The sequence below is a fragment of the Carassius auratus genome, chromosome 18, assembly GCF_003368295.1.
Source record: "Carassius auratus strain Wakin chromosome 18, ASM336829v1, whole genome shotgun sequence".
NCBI lineage: Eukaryota > Metazoa > Chordata > Actinopteri > Cypriniformes > Cyprinidae > Carassius > Carassius auratus.
In genome coordinates, this window is record NC_039260.1 from 20,753,290 (window position 1) to 20,772,381 (window position 19,092).

The window sequence follows — 19,092 nt, forward strand, 5'->3', positions numbered from 1 at the left end:
CATGTCTTCCTCCTCCATCGTTTTCCTTACATGGCCTCTGCCGTACTCACATTTCTTTTCATCTGTCTGTGTTTACAGTCAGTGGACACTCTTGGTTGATTCCCATAGCACTCTCTCTCTCTCTCTCTCTCTCTTCTTCTTCTTCTTCTTCTTTCATCAAAGCAGGCTCTTTCACAGTCTTTCGTTTTGGGCAAAGGCTCAAGTGCTCCTCATCTCTGTCTTGACTGAATTTCTGAGGTTTTCGGGCTGAAGCTGTTTAGTATTCTATTGCTGTCTGTTGTTATTTTGCTCCTCACTTTATCATATACACCACATCGTGGCAAAAGTCTTGATACTACTTTTTCATGTCCAATACAGATACCAATATTGCATCCTTGAGTATCTGCCAAAAAAAAACACAGTCACGTTTTTTTTTTATCAGTTTATGATATCAATACCTCATTAACTTACTAACTGCAGACTGCTAGATAGATAGATAGATAGATAGATAGATAGATAGATAGATAGATAGATAGATAGATAGATAGATAGATAGATAGATAGATAGATAGATAGATAGATAGATAGATAGATAGGACAAATGTAGTGAAAAAGGTTTGCTTTGATACAGACAGAAGAAGCTTTCCAGCATTAGGAGAACATGGAGAGTTCACAAAGAAACATTTGTTTTTGACCCCTTTAATTTTAATGTGGACCACTGATACACTATTGTTAAAAAGAACGCATTAAATCAAATATTTAGCATGGATGCATTACATGCAACATTCAAATGAACAGCAACCCTAAACCTAAGAAAGAATTTAATAAAAATAAAATGAATGTGAATGTAGAACTCTTTCTGTCACATCCGGCAAAATCTTTTAAAAACGAAAGCTACTACAAATCTACAAATCTAAAAAAATAATATTATGATTAACAAAATAAATTTGTGATAATTATTACTATGTAAATATATACACAAAAAAAAGTGTTTAAATGAAACAAATTCTTTAACAGTATGACAGAGAAAAATGCATAGGCCAGACATTACCATGATGTAGTTGTGAAAAACAGAAAGGTTCCTGTGCAGAGGAACACACAATCTCTTATGCGTATGATGATGTGTTTTAATGCAACATCACTTTTTTGAGTCACAGGTGAATGTCACTTCATAATGGAAAGTTTTGAGTGCATACTGATGTGAAGTGACTGCAGCAGTGAAGAGCTGTGAATGTGAAGAGTATTGGACTTGGATCAGCTCTGTCTTTCTGATATCCGATCTGAAATAGGTCTGTCTCAGACTGAAATAATGCTGAGTATAATATTGGTGCATAGAAATTACTACTTAGTAAGAGAGAAACTGATAAGGAATATATAAACAGGATGAGCTAGAGTGTGTGTCCATGTTGTGACCCTTAGGCCAGCTCTCTCTGGCCAGCAGGGACAGGTCTAGACAATGCATGTTAAACAGAGTCATGTCAGAGCTGTTTCAGTGTTCGGCCAATAACACTCTTATCAGTCATTAAAGAAGCAGTCAAACCAGATGTGTTCAGAATAATGTTTAATGATAAAGCATCTGCTGCTTGTATGCCTTCTGCATAATTTATATTATAGAATAAAACTTAAAAAAAAAAATAAGAGCAAGTCCCTAAAGTGGCACATTTTCGGGCAGCTTTTATTGCTGAGTGCCTTAAAGGAATAGCTCACCCAAAAATAAAACATTTTGTGAATATTTACTCACCCTCTAGCCATTCGAGATGTAGATGAGTTGTTTCCTCATGACAACAGAAAGCAAGATTTAGAGTTACATCACTTTGCTCATTAATGGATCCTCTGCAGTGTATGGGTGCCGTCAGAATGAGTCCAAACAGCTGGGAAAAAAATCACAATAATCCACAAGTACTGTATATACGTAAATAATGTTTTGTGAAGTGAAAAGCTGCCTTTGTAAGATGCAAATCTATTTTATAAGGCATTTAAACTAAGTCCACAATAGTGTTTCCATAATGCATATTTCACTCCTGATTTAGACCAGATGACTTTTTCCACTGAAGAATGAATAGAGGACTTGTATTTTAGCTGGTTTGAAATTTAACAAATCTTGATTGACTCGTGTTTAACAAACACACTTTAGAAGCCGATTACCAATGGACTTGAGTGGTGTGGTTTACTTGTGATGTTTTTATCTGCTGTTTGGAATCTTATATATGGAATTACATATATATATATATAAGAACCATTAACAATTATTGAGCACCAGTGATAATTAAGCAGCAAATGGGCATATTATAATAACTTGTGTTCTTATAATAAGACTGGGGTAATGATGCTAAAAATTCACTGGAATAAATTACATTTTAAAATATATTCAAATAGAAAAGCAGCTATTTCAAAAGTCAAAAATATTTCAGAATATTTAAAATTTTACTACATTTTGCAACAAATTAATGCAACATATGAGACTTTTTGCAAAAAAAAATCTTACTTTAAAAAATCTTACTTTACGTTTGTTCAGTGTTGTAGGCTGCCTTTCAAAAAATGTATCTGCATGATCATTTCAAACGAATTAGTGAAGTAAAATAGGTTTAAGTTTTTGAGATATTATATGTATATTTGGCCAAAATTGCTTAAACCTAATATTTTCATTTAAAATTTGGACAGCAGTTAAAAATACATTAATTAGCCTACTTAAACATATTTTATATATCTTGTTCAGACACACTGAAAAAAATTCATTCATCCAAGTTATTTATTTTTCATTGACTCAAGTAAAAAAAATACAGATGTGAATCATGACCCAGTATAGTTTTTTTTTTTTTTTTTTTTTTTTTTGGATGAATGAAACAATTTTTTCAGTGCAATTTTTCTATATCTGCACATGATGTGCCATATTCCGTAGAACACACTACATTTCATGAGCTGTCGCTATGCGTTCTGTGCATCAAACGAAACCGCAGTGACGTAGAGTTCCCCCGCTGTTTTGATAATGTCTGACCGGTGCATAGCCTTATCTGGCATTCACTACAGTCAGTGCAGCTCTCGCTGGAAATTCCTCCGCTGCTCTGACAGACTGTGATGCGCTCGCGCTCGCGGCTCGCGCTCGGGACAGGGGCACCGGCACGCGCCACAGCGCTGGGCTTCTTGGCACGCAGGATAATATAGGAACATAAGGCTATTTAGTGATCGGTTTTTTTCTTGGAGGAGTGGCAGAAACCCAGTGCCTTCTGAAAATTTTGGGGTAAGTGTGCGTATTTCAACCTTTCCATCATAAATCACTGTGCTCAATAATATTACCCGAATCTTAGATCGGATTTCAGTGTTTCTTATCAACACAGTTTAACGTTTTTCTGTATTAAAATCAAATTCACTTGTTCTTAAGCGACACGAAAAAGACTTAAATCAGTAAACAATATTTTTGTGTGCCCGCGCTCCATGGGGCATGTGCAAGGCGTGAAAAAGTGCACAAGCAACACGATGTGGCGTGAATGTGTATTTGACTTTGTTTGATTTGCTTGTATTAGAATGTTTACTTACAGACTGTTTTTGTTTTGTTTTTTATTCATTGAGCGCCGTCTGTTTATTCAGCTACGAATTGTTTCCTCATAAACGCATATGGCAATGTAGCAGAAGTAATGCTCGTGTCTCTCAGCGACTGTGTGGAGAAAATAGCTCAAGATAAGGTATTTTTTGTAGATAACCCATTTATTCCAGGTGGCTCGTGACGCCGCGCAATGCACGCTCATTTATTGTGCATCTGTTCGCGCGCTGGCTTTGAGGACTCGCTTCTTTTTTTATTATTATTATCTTTTTCCTTTTGTAGAATGATCCACCGGTTACTCAGATATTGATGAATGTTGATGAATTAGCAGGTAAGACAGATATCTGTGCTCGGCTGATTTTGAGCTGTGGGCAGCGAGGAAAGCAGCGCTTCTCCTTTCACCTCAGTCTCTGACCTCAGCGGTCAGCAGGGTCATTTTAAAACTAACCGTGACAGCGGGATGAATTATTCAAAGCGAAGTGTCATTACAATCTTAAACTTCATTAACCAGGTCCAATTACAGATGAAACGTTTCTCGGTTTGACGGAACAGGTGCCTGTAGTCACGGATCGCGAGGCATGTTCTGTCACAATTCTCGACAAATTGACAAAATGACCGAACTGACGGACTTGAAACCGTTGCTATACCACATGTAAAGTGTTAATTCAGACCGACAGATTTAACTAAAATATATGTTGTGACATTATCTGACTGTAAACAGAATAAAAGAGTCGGCCCGCCCTTGTTTAGCCAATCAGAAAGGTTTTCTGCCTGTCAATCATTTTTGATGCAGGTTTGTTGACATTTCTTGGAAGCTCGTTTTTTATGGTTGCTGAAATTTGGGCAATTACATTCATTGTTCATTTAAGAGATGCTTATCAAAATCAAGGGGTTAGAGTCTATAACAGAAATGAAAGAGTGACATTACTTCAACTGATAGCCTATATTAATTAATTTATTATTGTTTTAATTATGTTTTTCCTAGTGTGGAAAAAAGCCTATTTTTTAAGCAATTTTACAGTAAAATTAAACCACATAAACTCCAGAAGTATATGTTCGTATCTTTTGCATAAAGTTACACTTTCCTCAGCTTTGTGATGTTTCCATCGCCAAAGGTCACTGTTTGCCATGCCACTGAAGTCACCAGCTCTCATTGAAAATTGAGTTCATTGGTGGTATTAACAGGATTAAACAAGCATTTGCATTCACTTCTCAAAGCTGTGATTGGCAGCCTGAGAAAACTGAATTCGCTTTTGACAGGTCATCATGAGCAAAACACACATGGGAGTGTGTATTTCACACATGTACTCTATGTTCAACCATGTTTCACTTCATACACCATTACTGTCCTCCGGCTATAAAACGTTTCCAGCTTTTTTGTTGATAAATAATAATGACCCTTCACGTAGCCATCGACACGATTTCCATGAAGACTGAAGCTTTAGTGTAGCTCAGGCCCACGACACATGCAGACCCATCAGGCAGCTGCGCTCATGTCCTCAAGGGATAATTTGAGGTTTTTTTAACATCTGTTTTCATTCAGCTGCAAAGCAATCACAAGAGTGGTGCATTTGATGGCTGTCAAATGGCATTTATGAGTTTGTGTCATAACCCATTGCATTAGATGAAGAAAGACTTCAATCTGACACTAGCTGCACAAATAAGTCTCTGCTCTTGAAAATGCTACAAATAGTAATGGTTTTAAAGTAAAGCTAAAATTGTGAAATCTTTCCTCCATATTTAGCTCACTGAGTATATCATATTACAAATATGTATGTGCACCAAACAAATGTGTGCAGAGATCATTTTGTTTAACTCAAGACATCAATATCAAGGCAAATTGCACACACAATGTGTGTGTTTAAAACCATTTTTGCATTTAAAAACATGCAACAAAATGTGTGGGTCTCAAAAAAAGCTTGCAATGTGAGGGCAATGGTTAAAGGCATCTATCTAGCACATGGTGACATTGGCAAAGCAGTGCAAAAGCAAAGAAAAAAATGCAATTCTGTATAAATGGCACCTAAAGGAGAAAATGCATACTCACCGAACTCAAGCTGACCCTTTATACACTGCTTGACTAGAGAAATTCACTTCCGCCTCTCTGAATATTCCTGGGATTCATCAATATAACTCATGAGATGCTTCATTTGTTTTAGACATAATCCTGCTGCAAGCGGTTTCATAATGAGGCTAAAAAATGGCAAAAAATATACTGTAGATGATTCCTGCTACAGATTGTGTCCCAAACATATGTGAAGTGGTATCTTTTTCATGCTAATCATAGTTTTGTCTTGTTGTTTCTATTTTTGTGACAGCTCAGTGCTAATCTCTAGTGCTTGTTTGTTTTGTACAATATTAAAATATAATAATTTGAATTTGAATATATTTTTGCATGACATAAATAGCCATAATAAACTCTTGAAAATAAAATAAACTGTGAACACACAAGTGTATTTCAAAACAGAGATTGCATAAGTCACTGTGGTGTAAATTCTTTTGAATCCTGTTACAGTAATTCTTTTTCATTAGTTCAGAATTTATTTGTTTCTTCACATTATGTTGCTCCGCCCACCTGCTCTTCTGATTGGCTGTGATTTGTGATTGATTTGGTTGCATCTTGTAGCGTTGTCTGGTGTTGATATTTAAGTAGGATCCAGTGTTTGAGTAGCCAGAAACAAACAATTATTGATCATATTGATGAGCTGACTAAGCTAAGCTCAAATTAACTTAAAATAACTTAGAAAGAACTGTGTTTTGTCATTAACTCTCGATCTGCCAAAGTGTTGAAGGAAGGGATTTAAATGTACGTTTTCAACACAATTGCTCGTAGTTGTAACTATTTTGAGTGTTTCATGTTAAAAGATCCCTCAAGGCTCACAGGTAATCGGGCCAAAAGATATTCATAAACATTTTAGGCGAATATACAGTAGGCTGACATCCCAAGACAGCTCCTCAGAATGAAGCAGTTAAGCCTTCTGATGCCCAAGTGTTTGCTTTCCTGGATGGCTGTCTAACCTTCATGACCTCGAGGAAAGCCCAGCAGAACCTGTCCTTTCTCAGGGGTGGCTTGAGTACACAATCGGATTAGTGAGAGAAGAGACATGGAATAAAAACACATTCACACAAGTCACAAGTCAGAAGTCACAGTAGTGGACTAGCAACTGTTTTCGATGTAATTTTCTTGTTCTGACATTTTGGCTTGCTCACAGCATGCTGTGTTTCAACTGTTAGACAGTTTGCACGGTATGTAGCTCTCTTTGAAATGTTACAACCGTGCACGTTCAGACAGACGTCATGTGACATGCGTCACATCTCCAGCTGTTTTTCAGCATTCTGCCACAAGTTTTGTGTTTTAAATCAGTTTAAAGTAGTCCAGACATTGAAAAACATGTTTCGTCTTTGCTCTCTTCCATTCTGTTACACTCAAAAGATTTCTGAAAATCTGAAAATCTGGTATCATTCACTGACTTAATGATTTTGTAAATATAGGTAGTTTTGACCATCGCTAATGTGTTTCACAGTCCATTACAGAAGGCACTAGATGTACTTTTTAAATCTTTTATTGTAGATAATAAAGAATAACTCAAGTTTTGAGTTCACTCTGGCCTCAGTTCATCATTTACTGTCATGACATTTTATTTTGTCAGCGAAACACAAGACGAAATATAAGGAGGAAAGTTTTCAAGAAGGTGTATGATGATTTATACTGCAAGCTCCTAAATGACAGAAAACACTAAAAGTATCTACTTATTCTTGTGTAGATGTTTTTATGTAGTAAAACTGCGTTCCAAGTCTTATATTTTGTAGTTGTTGTTTTTTTATTTGCTTTGACTGATCACATTTAATGGTGATTTAATTTAATAAACAGATCGTTTAATGGTCCTTTGTAATGCTTATTGCTCTTTGTGAGGTCGACAGTATTAATCACTGTGCATTTAAATGGAAAAGAGCAGGCCAAAATCTCACAATTGAGAACAAAATATTAAACGGCATGAGTTAGGAACAGCATGAGAGTAAGTAAATGATGACAGAATCTATATTTCACATTAAACTCTCCCTTTCACGTGCAATTCAGTTGTGATCCCACAATTAACCCTGACCAGGGACCAACCGCTGCTGCCATAAAAATGGAGAGCACGTACATTCTGCGAGTTCATTTATAATATAAACAAAAGAGGGGAATTTGTCTGCGTTCAGGGAGAATATGGAGCTCAGATAGAAATGCTCTGGAGCAGAAGAACACCATTGCACACTGAATGATCTGCATAATGTTATTCTTCTGTCACCTCAGAGGATTGGCTGTGCTGTTTCATCCTTACTTAATGTATCCCCAGTAGTCAATTAATCTTGACAAATTTAATTAAACAGTCCACGTTATTTTCCTTCCTTTCACTGTCTTTATCTACAAATGTCATTTGCTTTATTTTATTCATACATCCAGACTTGTTGCTAACCCGTTCTAGCCCTTCTTCAGACGTAATGTTTTTCAGACATCAGTTATAGAGTGCAACAATCCGGTTTTAGAAGGAAAAGCATTCTTTTGTCTGTAGGGAATTAGATTTTTAACGACAGACCCACTCTGAGTTCTGAGGTTGGTAATCAATAGTAAATGCTTTTGTTGAAGCCATCCATTTACACTGTTTCAACTTTTAAAATAACTGAATAAAGGGGTAGTTCACCCAGAAATGACAAATCTGTCATCCTTTCTCACATTTTGCCCGCACGTCATTCCAAACCTGTATTGGGGTTCTTTCTTCTCCTGAACACAAAGGAAGACATTTTGATGAATGCTGGTAACCAAACAATTGACAGTGGCCATTGACTTCCACAGTATGGAAGAAAAGAAAAATTGCATGGAAGTCAATGGCTACCATTAACTGTTTGATGACCAACAATCATCAAAATATTTTTTTGTGTGTGTGTTTAGCAGACAAATCAGGTTTGGAACGACGTGAGGGTCGAGTGAATTAGGATAATTTTCCTTTTGTGGTGAATTATTGCTTTAAATGCTGAATTTGTGGCTGAAAAACTGCATTACCCATGATTCTGCACCAATCAAAGTGCCGTTGCAAGCTAAACATACTTAAATTTGTGTATATTATGCATATTTTGCAATATACTTAACATATATTGTTCCTGTCTATATGAAAATCAATTTCAAAAGAATTCTTCATCATTCGATTGTATTTTGCTTCATGGGATTGTAGTTCTTTCTCTCATAGCTGGTTGGTTTGGTGTATGGCTCATAATGCTTTAATGAAGACAATTTTGAAATCCTAAAAAAAGCTTCTGGAATCAATCCAGCTGAAAAAGTGGAGAGCGACTAATGCTCTCTGTTGAATTGATGGTGGATTCAATTGTTGTCTCTCTCTTCTTCCACAGTAATTTCCAATCGTCTGCCATGTTTGAGGGGTCTGAGTCCGCGGACACACAGGAAGTCAAATCTGAGAGCACCCTTGGGCCCTCTGTCTCCGCCTGCAGGAAGGTGTGTGTGTGTGTGTGTGTGTGTTGCAAGTACCCAAATCATGCAAGTACATGAGCGCAAACACTTCCAGCTACACCAAAGTTATCTAGTTAGTGTGCAGTAGGTTTCAGTAGGTTTCACCATATGAGCTCTTGTGTTTGAGCACAGTGTGATTAACATGAAGCCTTACTGATTGGCTGACTCTCGCACCTGTCCAGGGAACAGAGACTGTGGCTTTCTGCCATCAGCACTTTTTACTCTGTAGGCAGCTGCACTACAAGTCAGGTTACATTAGCTGATGCTCTGCCAGCGTGAGCGAGAGGAAGGACAGAGAGAAAGCCGCAGTGTGACAGAACAAGCAGCATGATTAATCCAGTATCTCCCTTGTCTTCCAGCTCTTTTAATGTTTGTCTCCTTCAGCCAAGCGCTTTATTATTATTATTAGTGGATTGGTCTTAAAGAAAAGCAGGCCCTGTGGGAGCAGATGCTGGATCAGGGGAAGAGGAAGTTACAATAGTGTGACACTGGGCTAATCAGTTTTGTAGCTCTCATTGGAGCTGTTGTGAGATTAAAGTGGATGGGTCATCATTTATGGGAATAGCATAAATGATATTATAATAATTGTAATAATATATCAAATATATCATAAATTATTATTATAAAATTATTTATTATTGTTGCTATTACATACAGTATATTGTTAAATAAATACAACAATTATTAAAACAAATGGATAAATTATAAAAGGATAAATGAATATATGGATGGATAGATGGATTTAAAAACTATGCATAATATTTAAAAATAGTAATTCTTTTAATAATAACAACAATAATATAATGTTATTATCATTATTATGTAACCATAATATTTTAATAATTAAGTTTAGTCACATTTCATAATATACTAACAACTGCAATATTAATAATAAATAATTACACTATTTTCTATAATTCCTTTATAATATTTAATCATTATGCATTAAATATTGCTGGAATTAAATAATGTTGTTTTGTCACAGTTTTTCTTCACTTTAAAGCTGTTCTTCTTGCTTCAATCAATGTTGAATCTTAGTGGCAAACCCAATATGGAAAAATAAATTATATTTATTTCCACACGTCTCTATATTGAAATAAAACAGGCTGTGTAATGATGAGGAAGGATAACTGTGAGAGGTCATTTCATTTGGCAAGCAGATGCAGTTAACTTCATTATTAAATGAAACGACCAAATACCATAAATACATATTCATCTTGCTCGTGTGCTAATGATTACCCATCTGCCAAAGGTTACCAATTCATATAATATCATATTAGCTCTTTCAGTAGTTTAACCACAGTGAACCGTGACGCAACTGTCCCAGCATCCCTGTCATACGGTGGACTGTGCCAGGAAACAGACGGCACAGATGGCACACACAGCAAGGGCAGAGAAAATACACACGTGCTCACACATAAAAACACACACAGACACCCACAAACTAATTAAATGAACAAGTGCACGCACACACACAAACACACGATGTGTTTACTGCTTAAATACACACTGAGATAATCAATGCTTACATAGTCTCACTGATAATGAATCAAACTGAAGGTTACGCAATAACAGAGAGAGTCAGTGTTTGTTTCAGGGATGTCTCGCGTACCAGTAGTGCTAGTGGTGCTAATTCAATTAGACAAACATCTTCAGTTTGCATCTGTCTGCATCATGGCCTAGGCTTATAAGCTCATGTTATGAAACATTACATGTTCAGCACGGTTCACTGACAGACCACACACTCAACTTTTCATTAATAATCTATAATAGGTCATTACTGACATGGTTACTTGGCTGTGAAGTTGGTATGTTACAGACCAGTGACAGCGTGATTGCCAGAAGTATGAAATATTCATATGTAAATGATGATAATAAATTACCAATCACCTCAGACATGGCAAGGTCAAAGCTCGCTTGTCCTGATAAGTTAGTACGCTGAATATTTGATTGAGGAAATCTATTAAATTTGAGATCATATACTGTAGCAGTTAAATTAAATCTAGTTTCGTTTTGGGGTCATTTGGACAGTGTGGCCTCATAGTAATCCTATAATATTATCATTTATCTTGGGCGATCTGATAAGTGCTAAATATAGATGTAAATGTATTTCAGAAAGTGAAAGCACATTCAGAGGTGATGCACGTGACCACTTCATATTTGCAGTGTAAACGCTAATGTGTCCTGAAGACTCCCAGAGTCCCAACGGCGGCACATTAGCAAAGGGTTTAAATGGAGGACAGGGAGTGCTGTTTGAAATGAAACGGGTTATGTTTAAAAATGTATTGAAATGCACAGATATTGAAATACGCAGATACATAAAAGAACATTGCTTTCAGGAAGCCTGAAAAGTGTAGAGGATTAAGAAAAATTTAAGAAAGTTCAAATGTGCATGTTTTATATTGTCTGTATTTTATTTTATTAATAAATTGCATACATTTATTTATTTATTAATTGCATAAATAAACGTGAAATTATTTTATTTTTTAAGTACAGTATTTCTGTAAAATATGTGATAATTTATGAACCTGTGTTGGTAAAAACATTTCTGATTTTGCTTGCTTTTGTAATAAATGTGTTATTAATGGCAAGTATGTCATGTGGATGTGATCTGATTTTAAGTGTAATTATCTTCTCTTTTTTTTTTTGGAAGAAGAATTAACATTACTTTGAGAAATTATATTTACACTGTTATATATTAATCAGTATTGTATCAATTAAAATAAACGTCTGGTATCACCAGTCCCTTAACCCAACTGACAAATGGATATACACATTTAAAAACTAAAAATCTAACATGTATTATTACTAACATTTTAAACATGAATTAATAGTATTGAATATGCTGCCTACACATGTGAAAATAATAACTATAAATAAACACATTAAATAAACAGTTTTATATAAAAAAAATAATTTGATGAATAAATTAAAAATAAAACATTAACAAAATATTTTTTTATATATTTTTAATTGATTCCAGATATTTAAGACTTCATTTTACATTTAAATGGCACTTATACTATAGTTAATAGTTTTAAAATGTACAGTTAGATATGAATTTTCAACCCAATTTAATTACAAAAAATGTGTGAATGTATTAAAAAAAAACATTATTTACACTGGCATGCAATCTGACACCTTTCTTGATAAAATCGCACATGGGAACTTCACACATTTAATGCGCAATATTAAAATATTGCCTACAGTGCCTAGCAGGTGTCTTGGCTGACCACATATGAGCGGTTCACCCGATACGGACGTAAACAGGGTCTGTGAGTTCAAACATGTGTTTTTTTTATGCTTTGCCTCAGTCTAAAGAAGTGTGTGTTTGTGTCAGGTTTTGTGCAGTAACAGTGTTCTGGATTCGTCGGAGTACTGGCTGAAGAACGATAAGGCGCTCTGCAGAACGGGGTTCCTGGAGGACCAGCAGGACGGCGGCTGCCCTACAGTGAGTCTCTCTCAGAAGTGCTCTGTCCATACGTTTGATTAACGGTGTGTGTGTGTGGAAAGTGCAGTGGCATTTATATTGTGCTCAGCCTCCCGCTGATAAATGTGCTCTTGATTGGGGTGATTGTGTGGTGTGATGTTAGCTGTGGCTGAATAATATATACAGTAATTCTCTGAACTGAGAGAATACATTTAGCTGCACTAACTGTGGGATGGGATAATTAGAGCCTAATCACAGATTTTATACCTCACTTTACTTTAATGACAAGTTTCTTGTCTGATGTAAATGACGGCTCTGCACCCATCTCACTGTGCATAACATCATGCCATGATCTCGCTAGCATTACTGCTTCTTGGGGATAAAACGCTACATGTCTGATTATTTGCCTAATGCTAATTTTATGGAAAATTAGTGCTAGGATTTTTCAGTGTTGCAAGCCTTTCCTTTATATTTTTGGTTATGTCTGGAGCATTTTACTAGAATTCAACTAATTGGAATTATGAATTTAGTTTGGGAAATTCAGCAGACTTCAGATACTCAGTTCTGATTGACTAGAATGTGTGATATGTCAGCATGCATTTATTTTGGCCTCTTCACTGACAGCCATAAAAAAAAAAAAAAAAAAAAAAATTGACCTAAAAAAAAATTTGTCAACCTATTGCAGACATCTTCTTTAATCAACTAGTTATCGAGGCTTCTTCATGGAGCATTGAAACCTTTGTGAATAATTTGTTTCTTATTAAATGTCTATGGTTTGGCGCTCTGTGAACCCATGAACCAGTGTCTATATGTTTTTACCTCATCTCAGACCAGTTTTCTACATTTTCAGACTTTTTTCTCGCAATTCTGACTTTTTTCTAGTTTATATTTAACAGTTTTAACTTTTCTTTTTTATCTTCTTGTGAGTTTCTGTCTCAAAATTATGTTTGTATCTCCCAGTTCTGCATTTTATCTCGCAATTCTGACTGTATTTCTGCATGTATTTATACTTTTCTCCTCAAAATGATATTTATATCATTTAGTTCTGCGTTTATATCTCGATATTCCTATTCATTTCACAATTCTGTGTATTTATTTTCTCAGAAATTCCCAGAATTTTGTTTTTATTTAAAAAAAATTATTATTATTACAATCTTGCAATCCATCTTGCATAAAGGTTTTTAAATAATAGTTACAATATGATTATTTCAAGCTGAAATTTATGCTAGGAACTTGCAAAACAAAAGTGTTTAACAAAATTGTTTGTTCAGATGACTTTTGGACAGGTTTTAAACAAAAACATTTGTAAGAAGAACTTTTTTACAAGTTGGATTTGCAGTGAAACAAGCAAAAATCTACTTAGCATTGTAACATTGTAATAAAAACCAGTAATATTTTAATTGTTCAAAGTGGGGCTGATGACTGCTGGTTCTGTAGCCAGGAAACTTCAACCCTTAATTTGTGATGGCAGAAAAGCGCATGACATGTTCTGTCAGATTGTGTCTCTTCCGCCGGCCGGCTCAGGTGCAGTCAGAATAGGTTTCATCGGGGCTGTGCTTTTACTGCGCTGATGTCACTCATGATGGTCCTTTAACACAAAAGCTTCACACCGGGAATCAAACCCACACACACCAGCTGGCGCTGAGATACTAATGCCAGCGCTGAGTCCAAACACTACACTCAAGTAGAGACAGAGAACGTGAGAAAGACACACTCTAAAGAAATCCAGCAGACACATTACCACAACTGAAAAAATGCATGATTGAAATTAAATCTTTTAAGTTGAACACATTATTTTGATGAGTTCTGTTGATATTAGGGATGCACCAAATCCAGATTTTTGGGGTTCGGCCGAATACCAAATCCACTGTTTAAGATTCGGCCGAATCCGAAACCAAATACAGAATCCTACTCACATATTGCATTAACACAGTAAAACACATTAATGAAGTAAACAACGTCCACAGCAATGTATTTTTCATTTTATTTTATCTGTAAAAAAAAAAGAAGAAAAAAAGAATAGGCAACATTTTGCAGGATGACAAGTGAGAAAAACTTTTGGACAATTACCAATCTTATGCTTACCCAAGTAAACAACCAAAACCTTTCAATAAAAGCACAGCAGTGCAAAGAAAAGTGTTTTTCTTTTCTTTTTAAAAATCTGAATATGTTTGGTGACTTAACTGAAATTAATGTTATTGAACATTAACTCAATAAACATGGATAGTAGGCTGTTTAGTTTTCATTTATAACAGTAGGATATGCTACGATTAGAACAGTAGCCAAATATTACGAAAAATATTACGGAAGATCACACATCTGCTGCAAAATATTAAAATTAACGTAAAACCTCTAATCTTTCACATGAAATGAGTTTCATTAAAAAAAAACAAGACGTTCTGCATTAACAGGTGACAGATGGTTGCAACTGTGGGAATGAATGTCCCCAGCAGTACTGAAAAGTCCTTCACTGGGCACAGAGGCAGATTTTAGCAAATTTTGCCAGCAGTGGAAATCGCTGCTGGTTTGTCTTCCACCGCTGAAGAGGAATCAAAGGCTCACCGAAAAAAACGATTATCTCCACGTCAGTACCCGATGTGACTGGCTGGCTCTGTATTGCTACGGTATAAATCGTCCCAGCCGCTCAAGATTCCTGAACAGTTTAGTTTACAGCAAACTGTCGGGCCATGTTCCTCCTCATATAAACACCTTCATGCTATCAACGGCCGCGTGACGTCGACCAGCATAGCGCAAGCCTAGGGTTCGGTTCGGTGAAAAAAAAAACTAAGATTCCAGTATTCCCAGTATTCGGCCGAATCCGAATCCGAATCCGAATCCTGGATTCAGTGCATCTCTAGTTGATATAATTGTGATCAACTTAAACATTAAAATTAAGTGTAGTAATTGTATGTGGTTTTGGTAGTGCTGTCAATCGATAAAAAAAAAAAAAAAAACGTCAGTAATTAATCTCATTTTTTTCTTTTTTTAAAAAATTGTGATTAATCATGATTAATCTGACCTAAGATTATAGTTTTTAAATCTTAAGTCCGTAACCTTTGGCACCCTAATAGTTAATAAACAGAACTGTATGCCCCTTGCAGAAGAACATTGTAGCCGGATATAATAGTCCAATAAAATAGTCTGAATATAAAAATGTATAACAGTTGTTCTATAGGGACTGAGGATAAGTCAAATGCAGAGTTTGATAAAAATGGATTCATGATATAGTTGCTTATTATATACAGTTTGTACATTTTGAATAAAAAATAAAGTTACGGACCGCAGCTTGAAATAATTTCACATTCAATGTTTAAATTAATGTAGAAACAACATAAAGTATATATTTTTAGATTTGTTTAATGGCATCTTTTTTGACCGAAGGCATAGATCACTGATACCAATACTACTAATGTCTCTAGGATTTTTTCCCCTTAATGTTTAACCATTGACTATGTGTCGACTATACTAACATTACTGTATAATTGAAAGCTATAAATTTTAACATTCATTAGACTTAAAAAAAAAAAAACTCTAATTCAAACACTGAATTCTGAATTAAATATAGATGAATCTTTAAATTACAAAAGTTATGGATATCCTATTTTTCTGTTGTTCTTTGATGAACAGACATCACAGCAGCTGGGATATTAGGTTATTTGGCTGCTGTCACTTTAAGAGATGCAGCTGATGAATGTGATGCAGATCTGACATGCATGCTCATAGAGGGAACATTCATTTGCACTTTAATATGAAATGATACAGGTTTTACGGTGTGTCGAAGGAAGATGAAGATAGAAGGTTCAGTTCCAATTTAACAATAAGCACAGGCAGAATGGCAAAAGAACACAAAACTTAACATATTATAGAACAGACAAAGGCTAAGGGAGAACTGAGGGTTTAAGTAGAGGAGCAAACAAAGGAACTGACAAGTTTTTAATCAGACACAGGTGAACAGAATGATAATCAGGAAACTAAGGAAGACTAAGTCACAGGGAAACAGACAAACTGAAAACACAATGAAAACTAGGACAAAAATCAAACATAATCCTGACTACAGGCTAGAGCGCGCGCTGCCGTATTTGTGCATGTGCTATGAGCCCAGTATAGTGACTGACAGGACAGGAAAATTCATTTTAACTGACATATAAACTGACAACATCTCATCTGACCTCAGTATTAGTAATAATAAGAAATGCTTTTTGAGCAGCAAATCAGCATATTAGAATGAATTATAATATATTATAATATATTATACTGACTAAAATATATTCACATTTTTTATTGTAAAAATATTTCACATTACTGTTTTTATTGTATTTTTGATCAAATAAATTAGATTTCTTTAAAAAAAAAAAAGCTTAAGAAAACCAAAACATTTAAATAATAGTTGAATTAACTGACAGACAACTGTCAGTGATTTTTTTACGCAGGGTAACAGGTAACAATTTAAAGGCATCACTTGACGTTGCTAAAACGAACATTATTTTGTGAATTTGATGTACAGTAATGCAATGTGTTTATGCGTTTTACGGTAAAAAAAACAACAACAAAAAAACATTATTTTCCACATAATGTACATCATTGTTCTCTTCTATGCCTCCCTTCTAAAATGCATCAATATTTACACAGTTCATCGGTCTGAAAAGTGAGGTTTTCTCTGATTGGCCAGCTATCCAGTCCGTTGTGATTGGCCGAATACCTCAAGCATGTGATGGAAATGTTATGCCCCTCACCATACTGTAACGCCTGTCCCGGGGCGACGAGACAAAACCAATAAAACCCATTACAAATGAGGCATTTGTTGCATCCAGTGGGGACATAATTAGTGATTATAATGACATATACTGTTTTTTTATGCGTTGTGTTGCATATCATAGAGAAATGACAAACAACAAGCATTCCTCTACACTGCTCAAAACTCTCATTTGAATCGTCAGTGACAAATTCTTGAAATATGAAAGCTTACTTACAGACTGTGAGTCAGAAGCACCAGACTGAACCACTTTATAGAAACAGCCACCAGCATTTTAGGCTACTCTCACAGCAAACAGTCCTCATCCTCCGTTAAATGCGTTGCACACATATTTGGGTTGAACTGTTCTGGAACAGTGTTGTAAATACAACCTATCCACTGATTTCTAATCGTGTCCTCTTTTAGAAGACCAAACAAAGTATTTTCACTTTCAAAACGAAACTACGGAAGTTCTAAGCGGCCATGCATTATAATTTTTTTTCTTCTTGTTTTCTCATTATAACGACTTAATTTTCTTGTTATCTCGACATAACGAAGGTCGTTTTCTCGTTATAACTACTTAATTTTCTCGTTATCTCCACATAACGAAGTTCGTTTTCTCGTTATAATGACTTAATTTTTTCGTTTTTCTCGACATAACGAAGATCGTTTTCTCGTTATAACGACTTAGACTGATGAGAAATGTGATGTATATGTAAAATCCATAGGCTAATTGAATTCAGTTTTGTTCTGTAATGTTGTAATGGTTTTTTTCTTTACACACACACTACACGTACACATGAACGCTCTTTTCAAACAGAAGCTTGTAACACACCTGATATCTGCCACATCATATAATGACAAATTACATATAATTTTATTTCAAATAAAGGGAAAATTAAAAGTGAGTTTAATCCAAGCAGCTCTAATGGCTCGGTGTTGCCATTTAAACATGTTAATTACAAAAAATAAAACGTTCGTTGTACTTTCTCTGGAAAAATCAACAGTGATTGATCGGCCTTTATTTATGTACAGTATTGTAGACGTTATTACCTAGGCGAAGCAAAATTTGCTGAAATATAGGCTACAGTAAGAGCGCCTGCATGGTCCATCAGATGCCTGTCAAAGTTGAGTTTGTTACCATAGCAACAGTAAAAACTGTCATGTCATTATAACGAGAAAACTTTCGTTATGTCGAGATAATGAGAAAAATAAGTCGTTATAACGAGAAAACGACTTTCGTTATGTCGAGATAACGAGAAAATTAAGTCGTTATAACGAGAAAACAAAAAGGAAAAAAATTATAATGCATGGCCGCTTATAACTTCCGTACGAAACACACAGCGTCTCCACAACGTCTCTGATTGTTTTCTTTTTGGTAAAAAAAAAAAAAAAAAAACTTTAAAGACATTAGATTTTGTGTAATCTAATACTTTTCTCCTATCTTCATACTCTGTACAGCAATTAACTTGTGCTTTGATCTCAGCTGGACATGGAGGAATCGTGCATCCACAAAACCAGCATGTGAGAAATTATGTTGCCATTCATTCTAATTTAGATTATTAGTTGTCACTTAGCAGACAGCTTCTTGTAAAGGAAGAGGACATAATGCTAATTGCACAGCCAGTTCCTTGGGAGCAGCCTGTTGTTTGGTGTGTTTCTCAAGAGAAGGACTAAGTTAAATGATTTAAGAAGCCTCCAGTTTCTGGGTCACTCATTCCTGGGATTAAATGTACATCCATTTCATTAGTAAATCAGAAAATAATCCCCTAGGATAAAACCCTCCCAGTAATGTTTTTCTCTGATTAAATTCAGTTTGATTATGATGTGTATGTTGTAAGTGATGATGTGGATTTGGTCGAGAGGCAGGGGTCAGCGGCAGGATGGGTTAGTTAGGAGGCCATGTCAGA

General features: G+C 35.4%; 1 protein-coding gene across 2 annotated transcripts in view; it reads left to right on the plus strand.

Annotated features, from left to right (window-relative positions):
- LOC113118634 (A-kinase anchor protein SPHKAP-like) overlaps positions 1-13,462 on the plus strand; it is a 32,044-nt gene extending 18,582 nt beyond the window's left edge. Inside the window, exons 1-3 of one of the 2 annotated variants that reach the window (XR_003294349.1) lie at positions 2,897-3,217; positions 8,903-9,005; positions 12,361-13,462. Coding sequence is in view for 1 of the 2 variants with exons in the window: in XM_026287965.1 (XP_026143750.1) it covers positions 8,903-9,005; positions 12,361-12,513 (256 nt within the window). In the remaining variant the exon portion in view is untranslated. Of the gene's footprint in view, positions 1-2,896; positions 3,218-8,902; positions 9,006-12,360 lie in introns of those variants that run through there. The other variant, XM_026287965.1, reaches the window with a different exon arrangement.
- The last annotated feature ends 5,630 nt before the right edge of the window (positions 13,463-19,092 follow it).